Below are 17,942 nucleotides of genomic sequence, written 5' to 3'. Positions count from 1 at the left end.
GACAGATAGGGACTAGAATTCCACGCCAACAGTGAGGAAATATAGGGAGGGAGCTTTCCAATGATTTCCTCAGATAGCTTGTGTAGTAGTGGATGTCAGATACCTGTTGATTTCGGCTAATGGGCTGGACATGATTTTGTGACCTAACGTTAGCTGGCAACCCCAACAGATGTTTTCTGGTAAACCAATGTATCAAACCTTAGGTAGTTAACAATGCTGACTTTGATGTACCCTTACTTCATGAGGCTAATCTAACAGCTCCAGGCATACCCTGGCTTCTCCATAGACTCATGGTTTTTTTCTTCCCTCTGGAATATGTAGGGGTAGGATCTATGCCCATCCACCCATTGCTGTCTGTAAAGCACATTGTGTTGCCTCTGTGTATGAAATGCGCTACACAAATAAAGTTTGATTATGATGATATTTAATTTGACTTAACATTGCATATTTTATTTTCACAATGTCAAACGCTGACGAAATTGAGAGGAGATAGGAGAATATTGGCGTCATATCATGCAGTTAAAGCATAAAAACACAAACTGAAATGAAGGAATTCATTCATTTTTTTATTGTCATTTTGGGGGGTAAGCCAGGCTTACCTTGGCGAATGGGAGAGAATGCTACTGTTGACCGTTCTTTGATGTACCTTTCTCTCCCAGAAACTCCTGAATAAAGTGAGCTTGGGCCATCCGGCCAAGTGTACGGCGTTCAGCCCCAGCGGAGAGATGGTGGCCATCGGCATGGAGAACGGAGAGTTCATCGTGCTCTTGGTCAACTCCTTGACAGTGTGGGGCAAAAAGAGAGATCGAAGCGTCGCCATCCAGGACATCCGGTGAGCCCCCTCTTTCATCCTTCTGTTGCTGTTTCCATTCAAGAAGTTCTGTTTCTGAGGTAACAGCTTGAATACAGTGGGACAACCAGGTGAGAAAATACAACTTGAATCTTTCCCCCCTTTCCTGGACCTGACGTGATGAGGGAAACTTTAAAGATACAAGGTTCCATTTTCCACAAATTGAGCAGATTTATGGTTGCGTCATGCATTTTCTACAACAGGACAACTTTTCATTCAAGGAATAAAGGCAGCTTTACATATCAAAAGGACTTGATTTGATACCAGGTGTCTTGTGTTTGACAAGTCATGTAAGCCAACAAAAACAAAGGAATACATTGAGTATTGCAGACAATTAATTTAATGAAGTAAACATCACTTTTAACCCTTGATCAGATCAAGGGCTCAGAATAGATAAGGGTGATGCTTTCTAGGTTTTAAAGGTGCAATGTGCGATTTGGCTCGGAAGCATTTTGTGTTACACTGTTTGCAATTTTAATTACATCCCGACAGCAATCAGTAAATAAAGTTTGACAGCTGTGGCACTAAAATGAAATAAATCTGTAGTCTGTGGAAGTCTGTAATAAGTGCGTCCAATCATTTTGAGTGGCCAACTTGATTGGATGATTGATGGCTTACATGCCGGTCAACCTACCTCCCTGCCTAGTGAGTGTTTTCCCCCAGTTTGGAGGAGTAGTTTAGAGGGAGGCCTGAAGGGAGGGACGGGGATTTTGTTGCATATTTAAAAATCTTTCAAAAATGTTCCCTAAGTTTAACAGGAAATCACAAACCAACTACTGCACCTTTAAATATACAGTATGTGTGAAAAGTGCAAACACCTTTACAACAAGTGAACGGCGTGTTTCTATTGTGAGTTTAGACTGGTGTGTATCTACTGTGAGTTTAGATTGGTGTGTTTCTACTACTGTGAGTTTAGACTGGTGTGTTTCTACTGTGAGTTTAGACTGGTGTGTTTCTACTGTGAGTTTAGTCCATGGATGTATTAATAGAACTGGATACAGCCACTCCATTCACTGACCGCTATCAACAATGAAGCCCTATTGAACCGCGCCATCTTGGCAAATTTGTAGTCATTTGACCATTTCCGGTGACTTTTGTACTTGCGCAGTTGTGCTTTTCTGGCCTTCCGGTGACTTTTGTACTTGCTCAGTTGTGCTTTTCTGTCCTACGCGCGTCCACGGTCAACGTTGGCGTTGACCGCTTCTAGCTATCGAATGGCCGACTGGTGTAAGATGGATAGCCTAACGTTAGAGAGATAAATGTAGTCTATGGTTATGTTAATAAAGCTAACAATGATGTTGTAACATGCATGCAGCACTGCCGATCTGAACGATTGATTCATTATTACCATGGATCGGTATTGGGATTGATCAAGGGCGAATGTGAAATGGCAGCCACGAACTCAGCGGGTTATCCGAGATGCGGTAGCAGCGGCCAAAGCTCCTGCTGGCGGGGAGTGAAGCTTTTCAACTCGCTTGTCACTGGCTCCCTGGAGGAATTTAGCCTGGCTGCAATAACGTTATCGCGAACGGAATGAATACCATCTACTAGCAAACAAAACATCTTCAGATATATATTTAACCTGTTAAAACTAAGATGCCTGGATGAAAAAATTATTTCTCCAATGGATATATTTAAAAAAAAAAAAAAAGGTTAATATGCAAGACGGTTTTCATTGCTAAATCAAAGCGGGGAGAGCCGGGAACATGCACGGACGCGCGTCGGACAGAAAAGCACAACTGCGCAAGTACAAAAGTCACCGGAAATAGCAAAATGACTACAAATCTAGCCAAGATGGCACGGTTCAATAGGCCTTCACTTTAGATTTCGAATCCTGGGGGCTTGGTTTAGACTGGTGTGTTTCTACTGTGAGTTTAGATTGATGTGTTTCTACTGTGTGTTTAGACTGGTGTGTTTATGCTGTGTGTTTAGACTGATGTGTTTCTACTGTGTGTTTAGACTGGTGTGTTTCTACTGTGTGTTTAGACTGGTGTGTTTATACTGTGTGTTTAGACTGATGTGTTTCTACTGTGTGTTTAGACTGGTGTGTTTCTACTGTGTGTTTAGACTGGTATGTTTCTACTGTGTGTTTAGACTGATGTGTTTCTACTGTGTGTTTAGACTGGTGTGTTTCTACTGTGTGTTTTAGACCAGTGTGTTTCTACTTTGTGTTTAGACTGGTGTGTTTCTACATGTGTGTTTAGACCGGTGTGTTTCTACTGTGTGTTTAGACCGGTGTGTTTCTACTGTGTGTTCAGACCGGTGTGTTTCTACTGTGTGTTTAGACTGGTATGTTTCTACTGTGTGTTTAGACTGGTATGTTTCTACTGTGTGTTTAGACTGGTGTGTTTCTACTGTGTGTTTAGACTGGTATGTTTCTACTGTGTGTTTAGACTGGTATGTTTCTACTGTGTGTTTAGACTGGTATGTTTCTGCTGTGTGTTTAGACTGGTATGTTTCTACTGTGTGTTTAGACTGGTGTGTTTCTACTGTGTGTTTAGACTGGTATGTTTCTACTGTGTGTTTAGACTGGTGTGTTTCTACTGTGTGTTTAGACTGGTGTGTTTCTACTGTGTGTTTCTACTGGTGTGTTTCTACTGTGTGTTTAGACTGGTGTGTTTCTACTATGTGTTTAGACTGGTGTGTTTCTACTGTGTGTTTATACTGGTGTGTTTCTACTGTGTGTTTAAACTGGTGTGTTTCTACTGTGTTTAGACTGGTGTGTTTCTACTGTGTGTTTCTACTGGTGTGTTTCTACTGTGTTTAGACTGGTGTGTTTCTACTGTGTGTTTATACTGGTGTGTTTCTACTGTGTGTTTATACTGGTGTGTTTCTACTGTGTGTTGTGTAGATTCAGCCCAGATAACCGGCTGCTGGCAGTAGGCTCGGTGGACAGTGCGGTGGACTTCTACGACCTGACGCTGGGCCCCTCCCTCAACCGGATCGGTTACTGTAAGGACATCGCTGGCTTTGTCATTCAGATGGACTTCTCTGCCGACAGCAAGTATATTGAGGTAGGACGGATCGTTCTGTCCTATACATTTATGTCGCCACACGTGTGTCTAAATTGTATCTGCCAGAGCTATGAAATATTGAATGACTGACTTCAGGGGTGCGCCAAGGTCCAACAATGACCTCGTCTGAAAATATAGATACAGATTGAAGCCTTTATTTAGACAGGGAAGAACATAATGAGACCAGGTCTCTTTTACAGATGTGTCCTGCTTACAAACAGCATATACAGTAATACAGTAGCAGAGTACAGAAAAATACATACAATATCTATGCTGATTCTAACAAGAGCTTGGTTTTCATAATCATCTTCCGTCTCTACAGGTATCCACAGGTTCATACAATCGCCAGGTCCACGAGGTACCATCAGGAAAGATGCTGACAGAGCAATCAGCCATCGAGAGGATCACTTGGGCCACTTGGACAAGGTAGCGTTTTTTAAGCACTGAAGAGCTGGTTTTGAGTAGTATTACAACATTCAGTCCATCGTGTTCTCAAACCAGAGACTTGTCTCTGTCCAGTTGCCTTCATGTGCTCGTTGTACGCTGTAACAGAACATCCTAACTGAGACAACAGTGCGTGAATGTGTATTCATAAATGTTGTTAATCCATTCCTTTGCAAACAGGGCCGTTATTTGTAAGGAATGTGAATGGTGATTTACTAAAACAAAGAAGAACTTAGAATAGAAGAACACAATAGAAAGTTTTATTTGACATATAACCAGTACAGGTACATTGGAATTCGTATCACTTGTCCTTACAATATCTTATCAGCACTAAACAACTCAATCCAATTCCTACAGTAGGTACACAACTAGACATAAGGTTCCCAATCTGACAGTTGACTATCTGTAGTCTAGCAGTCTGTCAAATAGACCTTCATCTACTTATTCCATCCAATCCAATCCAGTTGGATGACTGTGACTCTAATATGGGCAGTAGAACTTCCCTAACATACTATATTATAGCTTATCCTACCTTTCATACTCCAAGAATGAGCTATTCCAAACGTGTATGCCAAGCCTCCCTCCACATTGCTGTGGAAGGGCAACGCCATGTCAACATGAGGCATGTCCATCCTGAAACAAGAACCCTGAAAACGCCACGCAACACTGGGGGGTGGCTGTGGCTCAGGAGGTAGAGCGGATCGTCCAATGATCGTAGGGCCGGCGGTTCGTATCCCAGCTCCTCCTTTCCACATGTCAACGTGTCCTTGGGGCAAGACACTGAACCCCAAATTTCTCCCAACGAGCAGGCTAGCACCTTGCACGACAGCTGCCGCCATTGGTGTGTGTGTGTGTGTGTGTGTGTGTGTGTGTGTGTGTGTGTGTGTGTGTGTGTGTGTGTGTGTGTGTGTGTGTGAATGAGTGAATGAGAGGCCTTCATTGTAAAGCGCTTTGGATAAAAGCGCTATAAGTGCAGTCTATTTACATGATATGGATGTTTTCTGCTTTCACAGTGTCTTGGGAGACGAGGTTCTGGGTGTGTGGCCGCGGAACGCAGAGAAGGCTGACGTCAACTGTGCCTGTGTCTCTCACGCTGGTCTCAATGTGGTCACCGGGGACGACTTTGGCCTTGTCAAACTCTTTGACTTTCCATGCACAGAAAAATTTGTGAGTTTATGCCATGTAGTTAGGGAATTTTAGCCACATGTTCTAACCATCTGTGTAATAAAATAGTACCGATAGCTTTCTTCACTAATGTGTTCGGTCTCTCCTAACACCTCTCAATTAGTTCCAACCCAAATCCCCTGGAAAGATTTTGGAGAGCCAATCAAAGTTGGGGTTCCGGGAGGGCCTGGTCGAAAAACTTGAAAAATAAAAATATACCAATATTAGTTTGTGGGATGTCTAACTAGGGGTTTTTGGGGGTGCTGAATCGATTAATTCATTAGTTTTGAGCCAAAATGTCTCCTTGAACACAAACCATTGGTATGTTATTTTTACAGCTACACAGTATCTCAAAGGGTGCTGTTAACAATGGGGTTTTGTGGGTGTTGAATGGATTCTCATTCAATTTGAGCTAAACCTACTCTAAAAACATTTTACAAAACACTACAACATTCTGCACATGCTCAGTAAGATTCCCTCTGCCTGTGGAGAAGGAGCGGGAGCATTTCAGCATGGGAAAAGTTTCCTAAAAAATACAAAAACAACTGAAGTTTTGTGAGGTTTACTAATTGTTATGGTAAGTGTTTTTCTTCTGCGGTCTTTAGTTTAGATCACTGTGAATTTAAACTTGGATTAGTTTTAGTCTAGGTTATTACTTACAAATTAACAACTGAACAACCTCGCTAATATTTGTTGCTAGCTAGCATGAGAGATGTTGTCATGGTTACACAATTTAGAAGGTCTACACCAATGTAAGCACTTGTCTGTGTTGATATAGTCAAATTTAGTTTTAAGATTATCTTGTAGTAGACTCCCTCTATAAATTACACATAATTCAACATCAATCAATCAATCAAAGCTTTATTTGTATAGCGCATTTCATACCCAGAGGCAACACAATGCGCTTTACAGAGAACAAGGGAGGTGGGCATACGACCCACTCTCTACATATTCCAGAGGGAAGCAAAAAAACAGTAATCACCCGGGGGCCAGATAAGTGAGCTGTAAAAATTCCTCCCTGACCCCTCTCAACAAGGCGATCGAGCAAGCTCCAGGAGTATGTTTGTCTACCGGCTAAGAACATTTATGAAGCAATACATTGCATTGAATTACATTTCAGAGTGAGAGAGGCTAAAAGCATCATAGGAGAAAGAATATTCTACGGACATGCTACATCATCCACAGTAGACACAGGGGTATCTATCGGACTTCGGGAGGTCTGCTGGTGACAGTGGGGCATCCACTGGACCTGGTTAGAAGATAGGAGGGAGAGAGAGAGGCACTAGGGAGAGGGAAGGCAGAGGGAAGGCAGAGCAGGGTTAGTAGCACATAGAGCCATACAGACCACACAGATATTGAAACAGGCAACCTGGGGCAGGCTCCTGGAATATATTTGTCTAATGGCTAAGAACATTTAAAGAACAATAAATAATATTAAATTAAGTTTAAATTAAGTTTTCGGAGCAAGAAAGGCTAAGAGCATCAGGTCCAGGCCTAAGCCGGATGTGGACTGATGTGTGTCTGTGTGTACGTGTGTGTGTGTGTACTAAATACTACGATATCGACAGCTCCGCAGCTGACACTGGACCTGGTTAGAGGATAGGAGGGAGAGAGAGAGACACTAGGGGAGACAGAAAACGGTTAGTAGCACACTGAGTCATTGAAGCAACACAACAGTCAGAACAAGCCTGTTTCAGGATAACCAGCTTCTGTACACTACTTGATATACATACATTGCATAGCAGGACAAATATCAATGTATACAGAGGATTCACAGGTAGGTTTGAGGCTGCCTTTCTGTATCTCAAGGTCCTAGCTAGTGATTGTAGGCTAGGTCTTGAGGTCTCGCTTGAAGACCTCCGTTGTTTCAGCCCTTCTTAGGCACTCCGGTAGGGTGTTCCAGAGGTTGGGGGCATAGAAACTAAAAGCTGCCTCTCCATGTTTCTTGGTCCTGGCTTTTGGAACTGTTAAAAGTTCAGTGCCTGAGGATCTAAGTGGTCTGTTTGGCATGTACTTAACAAGCATGTCTGAAATATATTCTGGTGAGTGACTGTGGAGAGATTTATAGACTAGTAATAGTATTTTAAAGTCTATTCTAGAGTTGACTGGTAACCAGTGTAGTGATTTTAACGCTGGTGTGATGTGTGCCCTTCGTCTAGTCTTAGTGAGGACTCTTGCTGCAGCATTCTGTATTATTTGTAGCTTAGAGATTGCTTTCTTTGGTAGGCCTGATAGTAGAGCATTGCAGTAGTCCAGCCTGCTTGTGATGAAAGCATGCATTAATCTTTCGGTGTCAGCCTGAGAGAGAAAGGGTTGCACCTTGGCAATGTTCCTTAGGTGGTAAAAGGATGTCTTTGTAATATTCTTGATGTGGTTTTCGGTTTTAGGTGTGCAGCTAGTTTCTCTCTTTCAGCTTTTTCTCCAATGATCAGTACTTCTGTTTTGTCCTGGTTTAGTTGGAGGAAATTATGTGACGTCCATACATTTATATCTGTAATACACTTGACAAGGCAGTCAACCAAGCTATAGTTACTGGGTGTTACGGAAATATAAAGTTGAGTATCATCTGCGTAGCTATGGTAGCTAATATTGTGCCTCCTGATGACACTGCCAAGGGGCAGCATGTACAGGCTGAAGAGTAGAGGTCCTAGGATCGATCCTTGGGGCACCCCACAGGTCATAGGGATCTTTCTTGAGCTATTTTCACTGAGGGCAACGAATAAATCACGACCGGCTAGATAGGTCTTAAGCCAATTTAGGACTGGACCAGAGAGGCCAACCCACTTTTCCAGTCTTTCGATGAGGATTGCATGATCTATAGTATCAAAGGCTGCACTCAGGTCCAGGAGGACAAGAACAGAAAGCTCTTTGGAGTCAGCATTAATTCTGAGGTCATTTACAACTTTGACTAATGCCGTCTCTGTGCTATGGTGGGCACGGAAGCCGGACTGGAAAAGGTCAAGGGTACAACTTGTAGCTAGGAAATCATTAATCTGTTTGAAAACAATTTTTTCCAGAATTTTACTCAAAAAGGGAAGGTTGGAGATTGGTCTAAAATTGCTAAAAACTGAAGTGTCTAAGTTGTTTTTCTTCAGTACAGGTCTCACCAGAGCAGTTTTAAGTATTGGTGGGAAGACACCTGTAGATAGGGAGTCATTAACAATGGATAAAATGTCATAGGATACAGAGTCAAAAATAGTTTTGAAAAAATCGGTGGGGATGGGATCCAGCAGGCATGTGGAGGTTTTGAGTTTGGATACTACTTTTCTCAACATTTCTGTGTCCATCAGTGTAAACAGGCTCATATGTCCATTACATGGAGGGAGAGGATCTGTGAACGGGATGCATGGCCTTTCCTGAGTGATATTCCTCCTAATATTCATAATCTTATCTCTGAAGTAAGCTGCAAATTCCTCACATTTGGAGGTAGAGAGCAGGTTATCAGGTGTTTTTACGGCAGGGTTTATTAGGCTATCAATTGTTGAGAAGAGCACTCTTGAATTATTTCGGTTGATAGATATCAATTTTGAGAAGTGGTCTTTCCTTGCATTTCTTATTGCTTTATTAAAAGCAGAGAGATGATCTTTGAGAATATCATGGTGGACCTGTAGCTTGGTTTTTCTCCATATACGCTCAGAACTTCTGCAGGTTCTCTTTAGTTGATATGTTTCCTCATTTCGCCATGGGGCTTTATTATTGGTTGTGATCCTTTTCAGTTTAATAGGTGCTACAGAATCCAAGGCTGCCCTTACTCTGGTGTTAAAGGTGGTTGCCAGGTCTTCAATAGTTCCTAAGGGCCCCACTTCTGGAGTTGATAAATTGTTTGTTGTCATTATTTCTCTAAAACTGTCGGCTACTGTGGAGGTAAGATAACGTTTCTTTATAAAGCGCTCAGTACTACTTTTGACTTTAGGAACTAATGCAGTGAAGAAGATACAGAAATGGTCGGAGAGGGCGAGGTCACTAATAGAGGAAACAGTGATAGTCAGGCCCTTAGTAATCACTAGATCAAGGGTGTGGCCGCAGTTGTGAGTTGGCTCAGAGATATGTTGTGTAAAATCCATGGAGTTTAGGAGGTTGATAAAGTCCCTAGCTTTCGAGTCCGCCTCAGTGTCTACGTGTATGTTGAAATCTCCAATGATGATAATCTTATCATAATTTGTATGGATGATGGACAGGAGTTCTGACAATTCTGTAGAGAAGGCAGGGCATTGTTTGGGAGGCCTATACACGGTTACTGCCAGAACTGGGGGCTGGCATTTTAGGACAATAGCGTGGTATTCAAAAGAGGCGAAATCATCAAAGGAGATGGTCCTGCAGCTGAGGGCATCTGTAGCTATGGTGGCTGTTCCTCCACCTTTTTTCCCACTTCTGATAGATTGAGATGGAGTTATTGTTACACATAATCTATTAGTGTGGCTGTAGCCTATGGACTTGTTTTGTCTGTTGTATGACAAAATACATGACACATGTATGTGTCATTAAAGAAAGATGTTCAGTTTGTTCCGGTAGCAGATCTCCACCAAGACCCTCCGACCTTGCCAGAGGACATCGCTTGGGCGGCAGGATGGGCTATCAAGAATAACAACCCCACATTCGGACATCCCATCTGGAATGGCTTAATGAAGTCACTACACCAACCTAAATGCAAGGAGAAGTCCCTCATTGAGTTTCTTCCAATCATCGAGGGTGACCCAAACGAGTACAGCACTATCTACACTACTCTAATGGAGTATCGAAGCACCTGTCAATCTCTTGCTGTTATCACGTTTGACCTGCCAATATGGTTGAAAGCAACCCAGATAGTCCTCCAGTCTGACTTGCCCATCATCACAAGACTAGGCGGATTTCACCTCCTGAAAAGCTTCCTAGGGTCCATTGGGGCGATCATGGCAGACTCAGGGCTGCAATAACTGATACAGCTGGTTTACCCAGGCAGCAACACTGCACAACACATCCTCTCAGGTGGTGCTTATGCCAAGGCCATCCGGTTTCATCTTGCATCTGCGTTTGTGCTGAGAGATGTTGTGTTCAGCGAGCAGAAGTTTGGGGGGAGGACTTCATCAAAACTGCAAAAGATGAGATAACGGGTAATTTGAAATCTCTCACTATCTGTAAATGTCTGAATACCTCAAATGATAGTGTGTTTGAGGAGAGGATGGCAGAGAGGTTGAAGACCTTGGCTGAGGGAGGACGGACACCTGCACTCTGGGTCTGGTACTATGGCAGAATCAAACTCGTCAAGGTGTTCATCAGGAGTGAGCACATCCCAGCATTAGCAAGCCTCAGATCTGGACCCAAAGTCAATGGGGAGAAGCTGGTTATCGACTCACTCAAGCTCTTCAACCGCCTCATCATCATCAGTGAGTGCGAAGTCAAGACCAAAGAGTTGACACCAACCCCCGATGCGATTTGAGTTGACACCAACCCCGATGTCTCTGTTTGACAAAAAACAAAAGTTGCGAGAGCCAGACAAGGCTGCCCTAGGAAGGTTCCTGAAGGCATTTGTTGAACCCCCTGCACAAGCCTTGTAATTGATGGTGGGTGGCTCCTGCACAATGCTAGGTGGGAGGCTAACCTCGCCTGGAAGTAAATCGCTGAGAGCCACCTCTGATTTGTGAAGTCCATGGGGAGCCAGCGCCTCCCGATCACTGTGGTCTTTGATGGGTACGGCAGGTCCACCAAGGACCATGATCACCTGCGACGAACAACATTTGCATGTTGTGACATTCTGATTCATCCAGACATCAGAAGCATCGTTCCAAGAGAAAAGTTCCTCGACAACAAGAGCAACAAGGCCTAGCTCATTCTGCTACTTGCTGAGACATTCGGTAGGAATGGGATCAGTGTACAGTAATGTTCCAATGATGCAGACACCTCTATTGTTCGGGCAGCTCTAGATGAGGCAAGAGAGTCCCCTGTTGAGGTGAGGGCCGAGGACACCGACATCATGGTTATGCTGATTCATCATGGTGCAGAGCACCCGATCTTCCTCACAACAGCCAAAGACACATCTTACGATGTCGGAAAGATCCAGGAGGCCCTCCCAGAGAGATACCGGAGGTATCTGATCTTCTTACACAGGTTCTCTGGCTGCGATACTGTGTCTGCAATTTCTTGGTTTAGCAAATCAACTTTGCTAACCAGGCTCTGCAAGACTGATGAAGCAGAGAGTGACATGGACGTGTTTATGGAGCTGAGAAAGATGACATCATCAAAGCCGGCTGTGAACTATTCAAGCTCATGTTCCACGGGAAATCATCTAAAGACTTGGAAGACTTGAGACATCTTCAGCAAGCGGGCCGCTGCTGGGAGCATCAAACCTGAGAAACTTCCCCTGACTACAGGAGCTGCAGCACAGCACTCTCTCCGGGCTTACCTCCAGACCAGAGATTGGCTACTGTTACAAAGTCCATCACTGGATGTCCTGGAGTATGGATAGAAACTGGGAGAGCAAGGTTTCCCTTCAACAGACCTCATTGCACCGGTCTATCTTCTGAAATTTGTCAGTTGCAACTGTGAGGGGGAGTATAGCACACTCAGGTGCTGCCGTATAAAGCAAGGAGGCAGGTGTATATCTGCTTTTGGCAACTGTCATGGTAACTCTTGCCAGAACATCAACCAGCCAGATGAGGAGTGAGGGACATGCTGGGGAGTTGGATGAGGAGGGTAAACTTGAGAACTGACTAATCAAGGTTTCGATAGTGTACAATTCTGTTGTAATATTTTAATAAAATACTTTTTTTTATGGACATGGAGTTGTTTTCACTCAAAACAAATGGTTGGAATCAATTCAGCACCTACAAACCCCTAGTTAGAGACATCCTGCAAGCTAATATTGGCACATTTTTATTTTTATTTTCTTTCCCCTCCGGGTACCCCAGCTTTGATTGGTTCCCCAGAATTTTCCAAGTGGATTTGGGTTGCAACTAATTGAGAGGTGTTAGAAGAGACCTATATGAACACATTAGTGAAGAAAGCCCATACATTTTTTCACAGATGGTTAGAATGTGTGGCTACAATTCCATAACTAATGTGATTTAATACGTTTTTTCAGTGGTGGTTTCAAATATGGGTATTATTACTGCACACTGAGTGTTACTATTGGCCATTTGAAATTATAAATAATAATTTATTTACTATTTACTAAATACTTTTTCTCTTTTTTCCCAGGCCAAACACAAGCGCTACTTTGGTCACTCTGCCCATGTGACAAATATACGCTTATCCTACGACGACAAGTATGTCATCAGTGCAGGGGGCAATGACTGCAGGTACGTTTGGAAACATGAATAGAAGGAGGTATTATTAAACCATAGAATCTGAGAGTTGATTACTGTAATAACCTCTTATGGTCTGGTGCTCTTGTTATAACAGATATTGTTAAATATGATGATTTCTAACACATATCTCACATATCTTACAGGATTACTAACATACTGTATCATAACCATCTATTTTCTTTCACACAGTTTGTTTGTATGGAAATGCCTGTGATAAACAAGACCAAAGCTCACTGGAAATCTCTTAAGATGATGAAGAAGGATCCAGTTGCCTAAACAAATAATCGGAGCTGCTGTACTCCTGAAATGCTGCATTTACAAACAGTAGACTGACTGATAATTCCCTTCAACCTCTGAAAACAACAGGGTAACATTGATCTTAATGCTTGGCCAGTTGAATCTGTGGTTGGGATCTGGCATTTTATTGGCAATGTGTGGAGAGTATTGTGGCTTTAAATCAATTTGTGAAATTAACATAAAAAAAAGAAATTGTGTTTGTACCAATGTATTGTATGGTTGTAATATAAATAATTTATCAGTCTTGATAATAGTCCTGTTTGTTGGTTTTTTAACAGAAAGAAAGATATTTGTCAATAATAAAAGGAGTGTTATGTGACAATGCTCTAGAATCAATAATCATATCATATTTATAATTTAATGTGTTATTGGACCTAGACATATACTGAAGTGCAGTTCTACCACCTTGTTTTGTTTAATGTTGGAAGTTAATTGCTCATGAATGCAAGAACAACATTTAGTTTATTATATAGTGGACTAAACCGTATGTTCAGCCAGTAACTCAGATGTCAAAGTGCCTTTTAAATGTTAAGTTATTTGTTAGGATTTTATACAGGTATGGTGCTCTAGCATGCTTCCCTGTTATTTAACAATGTTAGTTGTGTTACATGTTATGTACTGTATATATTTTATTATTGGTCAAGGATAAATGCACATGATCTATTTTGCAGCCTGTCTTGGAACTCAGGAGCCAGAAACTTGAATAAAAGATCTGACATTGTGCTGTTAACTATACAATTAAGTGGAGGACTGTTCTTATGGAAATATACCAGGAATGGATTCTTAGACGGATGATGATAGGGATTTGATCCAGCATGGTGGTGTTGTTTTTGACAAGTCGTTGTTTGAATGGTCAAATAAAACTAGGCTATAAAGAACTGTTTGATGTGTAATAATGTGGATTTTCTTGATTCATCAGGTAGACTACTGACAGATAAATACTTCCAGGTGTCTCATACATTCTGAAAACAAATGTGTTATGTCATCATGGCAGAACCCCATTGGTTCACCTGTCCTACCGTATCTGAATAGTTACGTATGGTGACAAACCACAGGATACTAGGTTTGTTGGTGTAGTGTGGGGGTCATGTGGATAGGTTGTTGATGTACTGTAGTTCGGGGGTGTAGGACGGAGCGCTTGGTGAGAATGAGAGGATTTGTTGCAACGGACCGCCGGTGCGATATTCCTGTCACGGTGACCTTGGTCTTGAATAAATATTACCTTTTTAGTTATTCTAAGTTACCTTAAAAAGCTACTTATAACTAAATTAATTTAGAGTTTTATCCTATAGCCGGTTCAAGGTTGAATTAGTTCTGGTTTTGGTTTGATACGGAATCCTACAATATCCAACTCTAATAAGGTCACCACTCTCACTACCAAGACTTATAAACAGTGAATCCTATTCCTTTCGTGATGCTAAAACATCTCACCACTTGTGATACCTATTTTAGTTAACCCTTTTTGATAGGTGCTTATCTGACTCTTCAAATATTATTTTAACAAGAATCGATCCTCACTGTTGTCAGACATACCTTTTGGTTTCTATCCTAAACAGACATATTGAACCATCTACTCCTTGAGAAAATTATCTGAGAGAATAGTCTATTTCACTGTTCCTACCCAATTCTATCCTCTGACTAATGCTTGGAAAGACCGCAGACCCGGCTTGATGGACTTTAATGCGCTAATTCCAACTATGGTCTTTCGCTCCGTCGGTGAGGATTGTAAAGGGCCTACTTTTAAAATACCACCACTCTAAGTTGTCGTTTGGTAATGTCGTTCGCTCATGGAGCTCTCTCCGGTGCTCGCTTTATCTCACCCGAAGGTTTAAGGTACAGCAAGAGGACACCAGCTAGTGTTAACGGCCTCGATTGAGTTCTTGGCTCTGCTAACATCGAGATCAGACAGTTTGTCAGGTGCCAATGCAAGGCGTATATGCTTCCTCTTTTGGTGTCTGTGGTTAGTATGTGATACTCGTCAGCATCACTTTTGACCACAAGTCCCAGAAGGCTTAATGGTGCTTACCAGTGAATACCTAAACCAATAGGTCACTCACCCTTTTGTTGAACGTGCTGTTACAGCTGAGAGGAGGCAGTGCTGGATGGAGAAGGATGTCCCAAAAACTTCTTGTCTTTAAAAAGTTTTATTTAAAATTATAGAAGTTTACAAAATATGCCAACACAGGGCACTTCAATCTAACAAGTAAAAATAAGGATTGACACACAGTTCAATCAAAGTATAAAAAAAGCAGTTCTGAACAAAGTTTTCAGATGGGTTCTTTCACAATCTAATTATTACACGCATGCAACAACAGATCAAGAGAGAGACAGACACCCTAAGCTAATCATGCAGCATTTATACTATTCTAAACAGTCTGAGCCCACGCAGTTTGTGGTCAGATAAAACCATACCTACGTCAATTATTACATCAGATTAAATTCCAATATACATCAGATTAACACATCTATTACTAAATTTGGGCATAAAAAGTTTCATATCTACGTTTGTGAAACCATGTCCGTGCGTCACTCACGCCACTCATACGTCATTCAACCTCCCTGCCCCCTGTCTATCTACGTTTGTGAAACCAGGCCTGCGTATGTAAGTACGTCACCCACGCTTTTCATGCGTCTGTGACCTTGCTGTCCCCCTATATACCTACGTCAATCAGACCAGATAGATAGACAGTCAATAGTTCATCGAAACCACCTAAATGCGTCAATCATAGATGGCAGTCAGACAGTCAAAAGTTCATCAGACGCTCTAAATACGTCAATCATAGATGGATAGACAGTTAAGAGTTCATTACTTGCGTCAATCAGTTATCACACGTGCATCACTTGCAAGAGAAAAAAATTCCCCTATAGCATAAGGCATACATGACCTAGGGCTACATGCGTTTATGAAACTAACACCTTTCTTCACTTGCAAAAGAAAAATCCCCCTTTCGCAAAGTTCTACAGGAAGCACCATATTTAGAAGCTACAGTATGCCGACAGAAAGACAGACAGAGACATGAGATGAAATCCAAGGTCTAAGGTCAAAATGGGCTGTGAATGGCCACTCGTTCAACAGGGGTCATGTGGATAGTGTGTTGGTGTAGTTCGGGGGTCATGTGGATAGTGTGTTGGTGTAGTTCGGGGGTCATGTGGATAGTGTGTTGGTGTAGTTCGGGGGTCATGTGGATAGTTTGTTGGTGTAGTTCAGGGGTCATGTGGATAGTTTGTTGGTGTAGTTCAGGGGTCATGTGGATAGTGTGTTGGTGTAGTTCAGGGGTCATGTGGATAGTTTGTTGGTGTAGTTCAGGGGTCATGTGGATAGTTTGTTGGTGTAGTTCAGGGGTCATGGGGATAGTTTGTTGGTGTAGTTCAGGGGTCATGGGGATAGTTTGTTGGTGTAGTGCGGGGGTCATGTGGATAGTTTGTTGGTGTAGTTCGGGGGTCATGTGGATAGTTTGTTGGTGTAGTGTGGGGGTCATGTGGATAGTTTGTTGGTGTAGTTCAGGGGTCATGTGGGGCACCAGGGATTATCTGCATAGTCTTACACTGCAGCTGGTCTGTGCTACAAGCCCTTCTAGATAAAAGTGCCACTGTAATACACTGTAAATTAAACAGCAGATTATAGATTTGTGTAGAATAAGTAAGTAAGCTTTATTTATATAGTAATAATAATAATAATAATAATGTTCCCTTGTGGTAACAAGCCCCCTGCCTCTCACTGACTCTGGCACCTCCCCTACCCCCTCCACCCTACTGACAGACTCACTGACTGACTGACGACATGAAGCCAGCCGGGTGGGGGAGAATGACAAAATATAATAAATGTTGTTTGTTATTAATATATTTTGTTGGTTTTATGTCATGAAGTGGCCTGTTGGAGGATGTTCGATATTTGTGACATACAAAAAGTCTAAATGTCATTTCCACATTCCCAACAGGCCACTTCATGACATAACATAAAATTTAAAGGCCCTACGAGGAGTTTCGGGAAGCGGACGTGTTTTCCGCCCAAAAAGACCACATTTCCCATGAGCCTCCTCGCGCACTGTCGTAAACCTTAGCTACCTGAGCCGGGTGTTTTGAAGATGGAATGATCACCACCGATGAGGTAATTACATAGGTCTTACTAGTAACGTTACTTTTGACAATATATAACGGTCATATTTAAATCATTCTTCGTTTTGTCGGCGCCGTAGGCTACTGCAGTAAATCGTTTCTTCATTCCAAGGAAGTTCTGGACGACCCGACCACGAAATGATAATCTAAAAATAAACTACATACAAGAAATTACATTTGTCGAAAATGGACACATAACAATACCTTTAACGAGGCAAAGACAGTTTGCTGCCTATCATTTCACTATGAAACTAAAGACTTAATAATAATAATAATAATAATAATAATAATAATAATGACCTCAAATCTATTTGAAATTATCAAAAGGTTGTCAAAGAAAGGTGTAGAGAATACAGTATGGAAGTGGAGTTTCAGTAATTTGCTGTGTAGAGTATTCCTTCATATATTTTTGGGAAATTTTTAGAATCAATGTATGTGCAGCCATATACTAGTACTGTTATGAAGATGAGGTTTTATTTAGGAAACCTCTCAACCTGCAACCTTCCTGTTGACTGATGCTCTGGAACGCTCCTGTCGAACTGTGTTCTGGGATACCTGTCATGGCGGCGTCCATGAGTTTATCTGACATCTGTGCTGCTGTCGCTGGACATTTCACAATGACGTGAGGAGGAGATCCGCGTTTACAAGGTAAGAGGCAGTGTGTTAAGTATAGCCAATAATCAACTTATTCATGCAATTTCATTGGGCATAGTTTGTGAGAGGACGGCTGAGCTACTGGATAGATAGCTGGCTAGCCGCTAGCCTTAGCATCTA

At 42.1% G+C, this 17,942-nt stretch overlaps 1 protein-coding gene across 2 annotated transcripts in view; it reads left to right on the top strand.

Annotated features, from left to right (window-relative positions):
* Nucleotides 1-12,969, top strand: part of LOC311311519 (echinoderm microtubule-associated protein-like 6) — a gene marked incomplete at both ends in the record, with an annotated part of 62,801 nt that extends 49,832 nt beyond the window's left edge. For both annotated transcript variants that reach the window (XM_084441258.1, XM_084441257.1), the window contains 6 exons: nucleotides 660-832; nucleotides 3,702-3,864; nucleotides 4,187-4,290; nucleotides 5,322-5,475; nucleotides 12,646-12,746; nucleotides 12,945-12,969. In XM_084441258.1, coding sequence (XP_084297384.1) covers nucleotides 660-832; nucleotides 3,702-3,864; nucleotides 4,187-4,290; nucleotides 5,322-5,475; nucleotides 12,646-12,746; nucleotides 12,945-12,969 — 720 coding nt within the window. The remainder of the gene's footprint in view (nucleotides 1-659; nucleotides 833-3,701; nucleotides 3,865-4,186; nucleotides 4,291-5,321; nucleotides 5,476-12,645; nucleotides 12,747-12,944) is intronic.
* Between the last annotated feature and the right edge of the window lie 4,973 nt (nucleotides 12,970-17,942).

Source organism: Borostomias antarcticus (genome assembly GCF_949987555.1).
Source record: "Borostomias antarcticus genome assembly, chromosome: 7".
NCBI classification, from domain to species: domain Eukaryota; kingdom Metazoa; phylum Chordata; class Actinopteri; order Stomiiformes; family Stomiidae; genus Borostomias; species Borostomias antarcticus.
The sequence above is the reverse complement of the archived record's forward strand: the minus strand, read 5'-3'. Positions and strand labels throughout refer to the sequence as shown.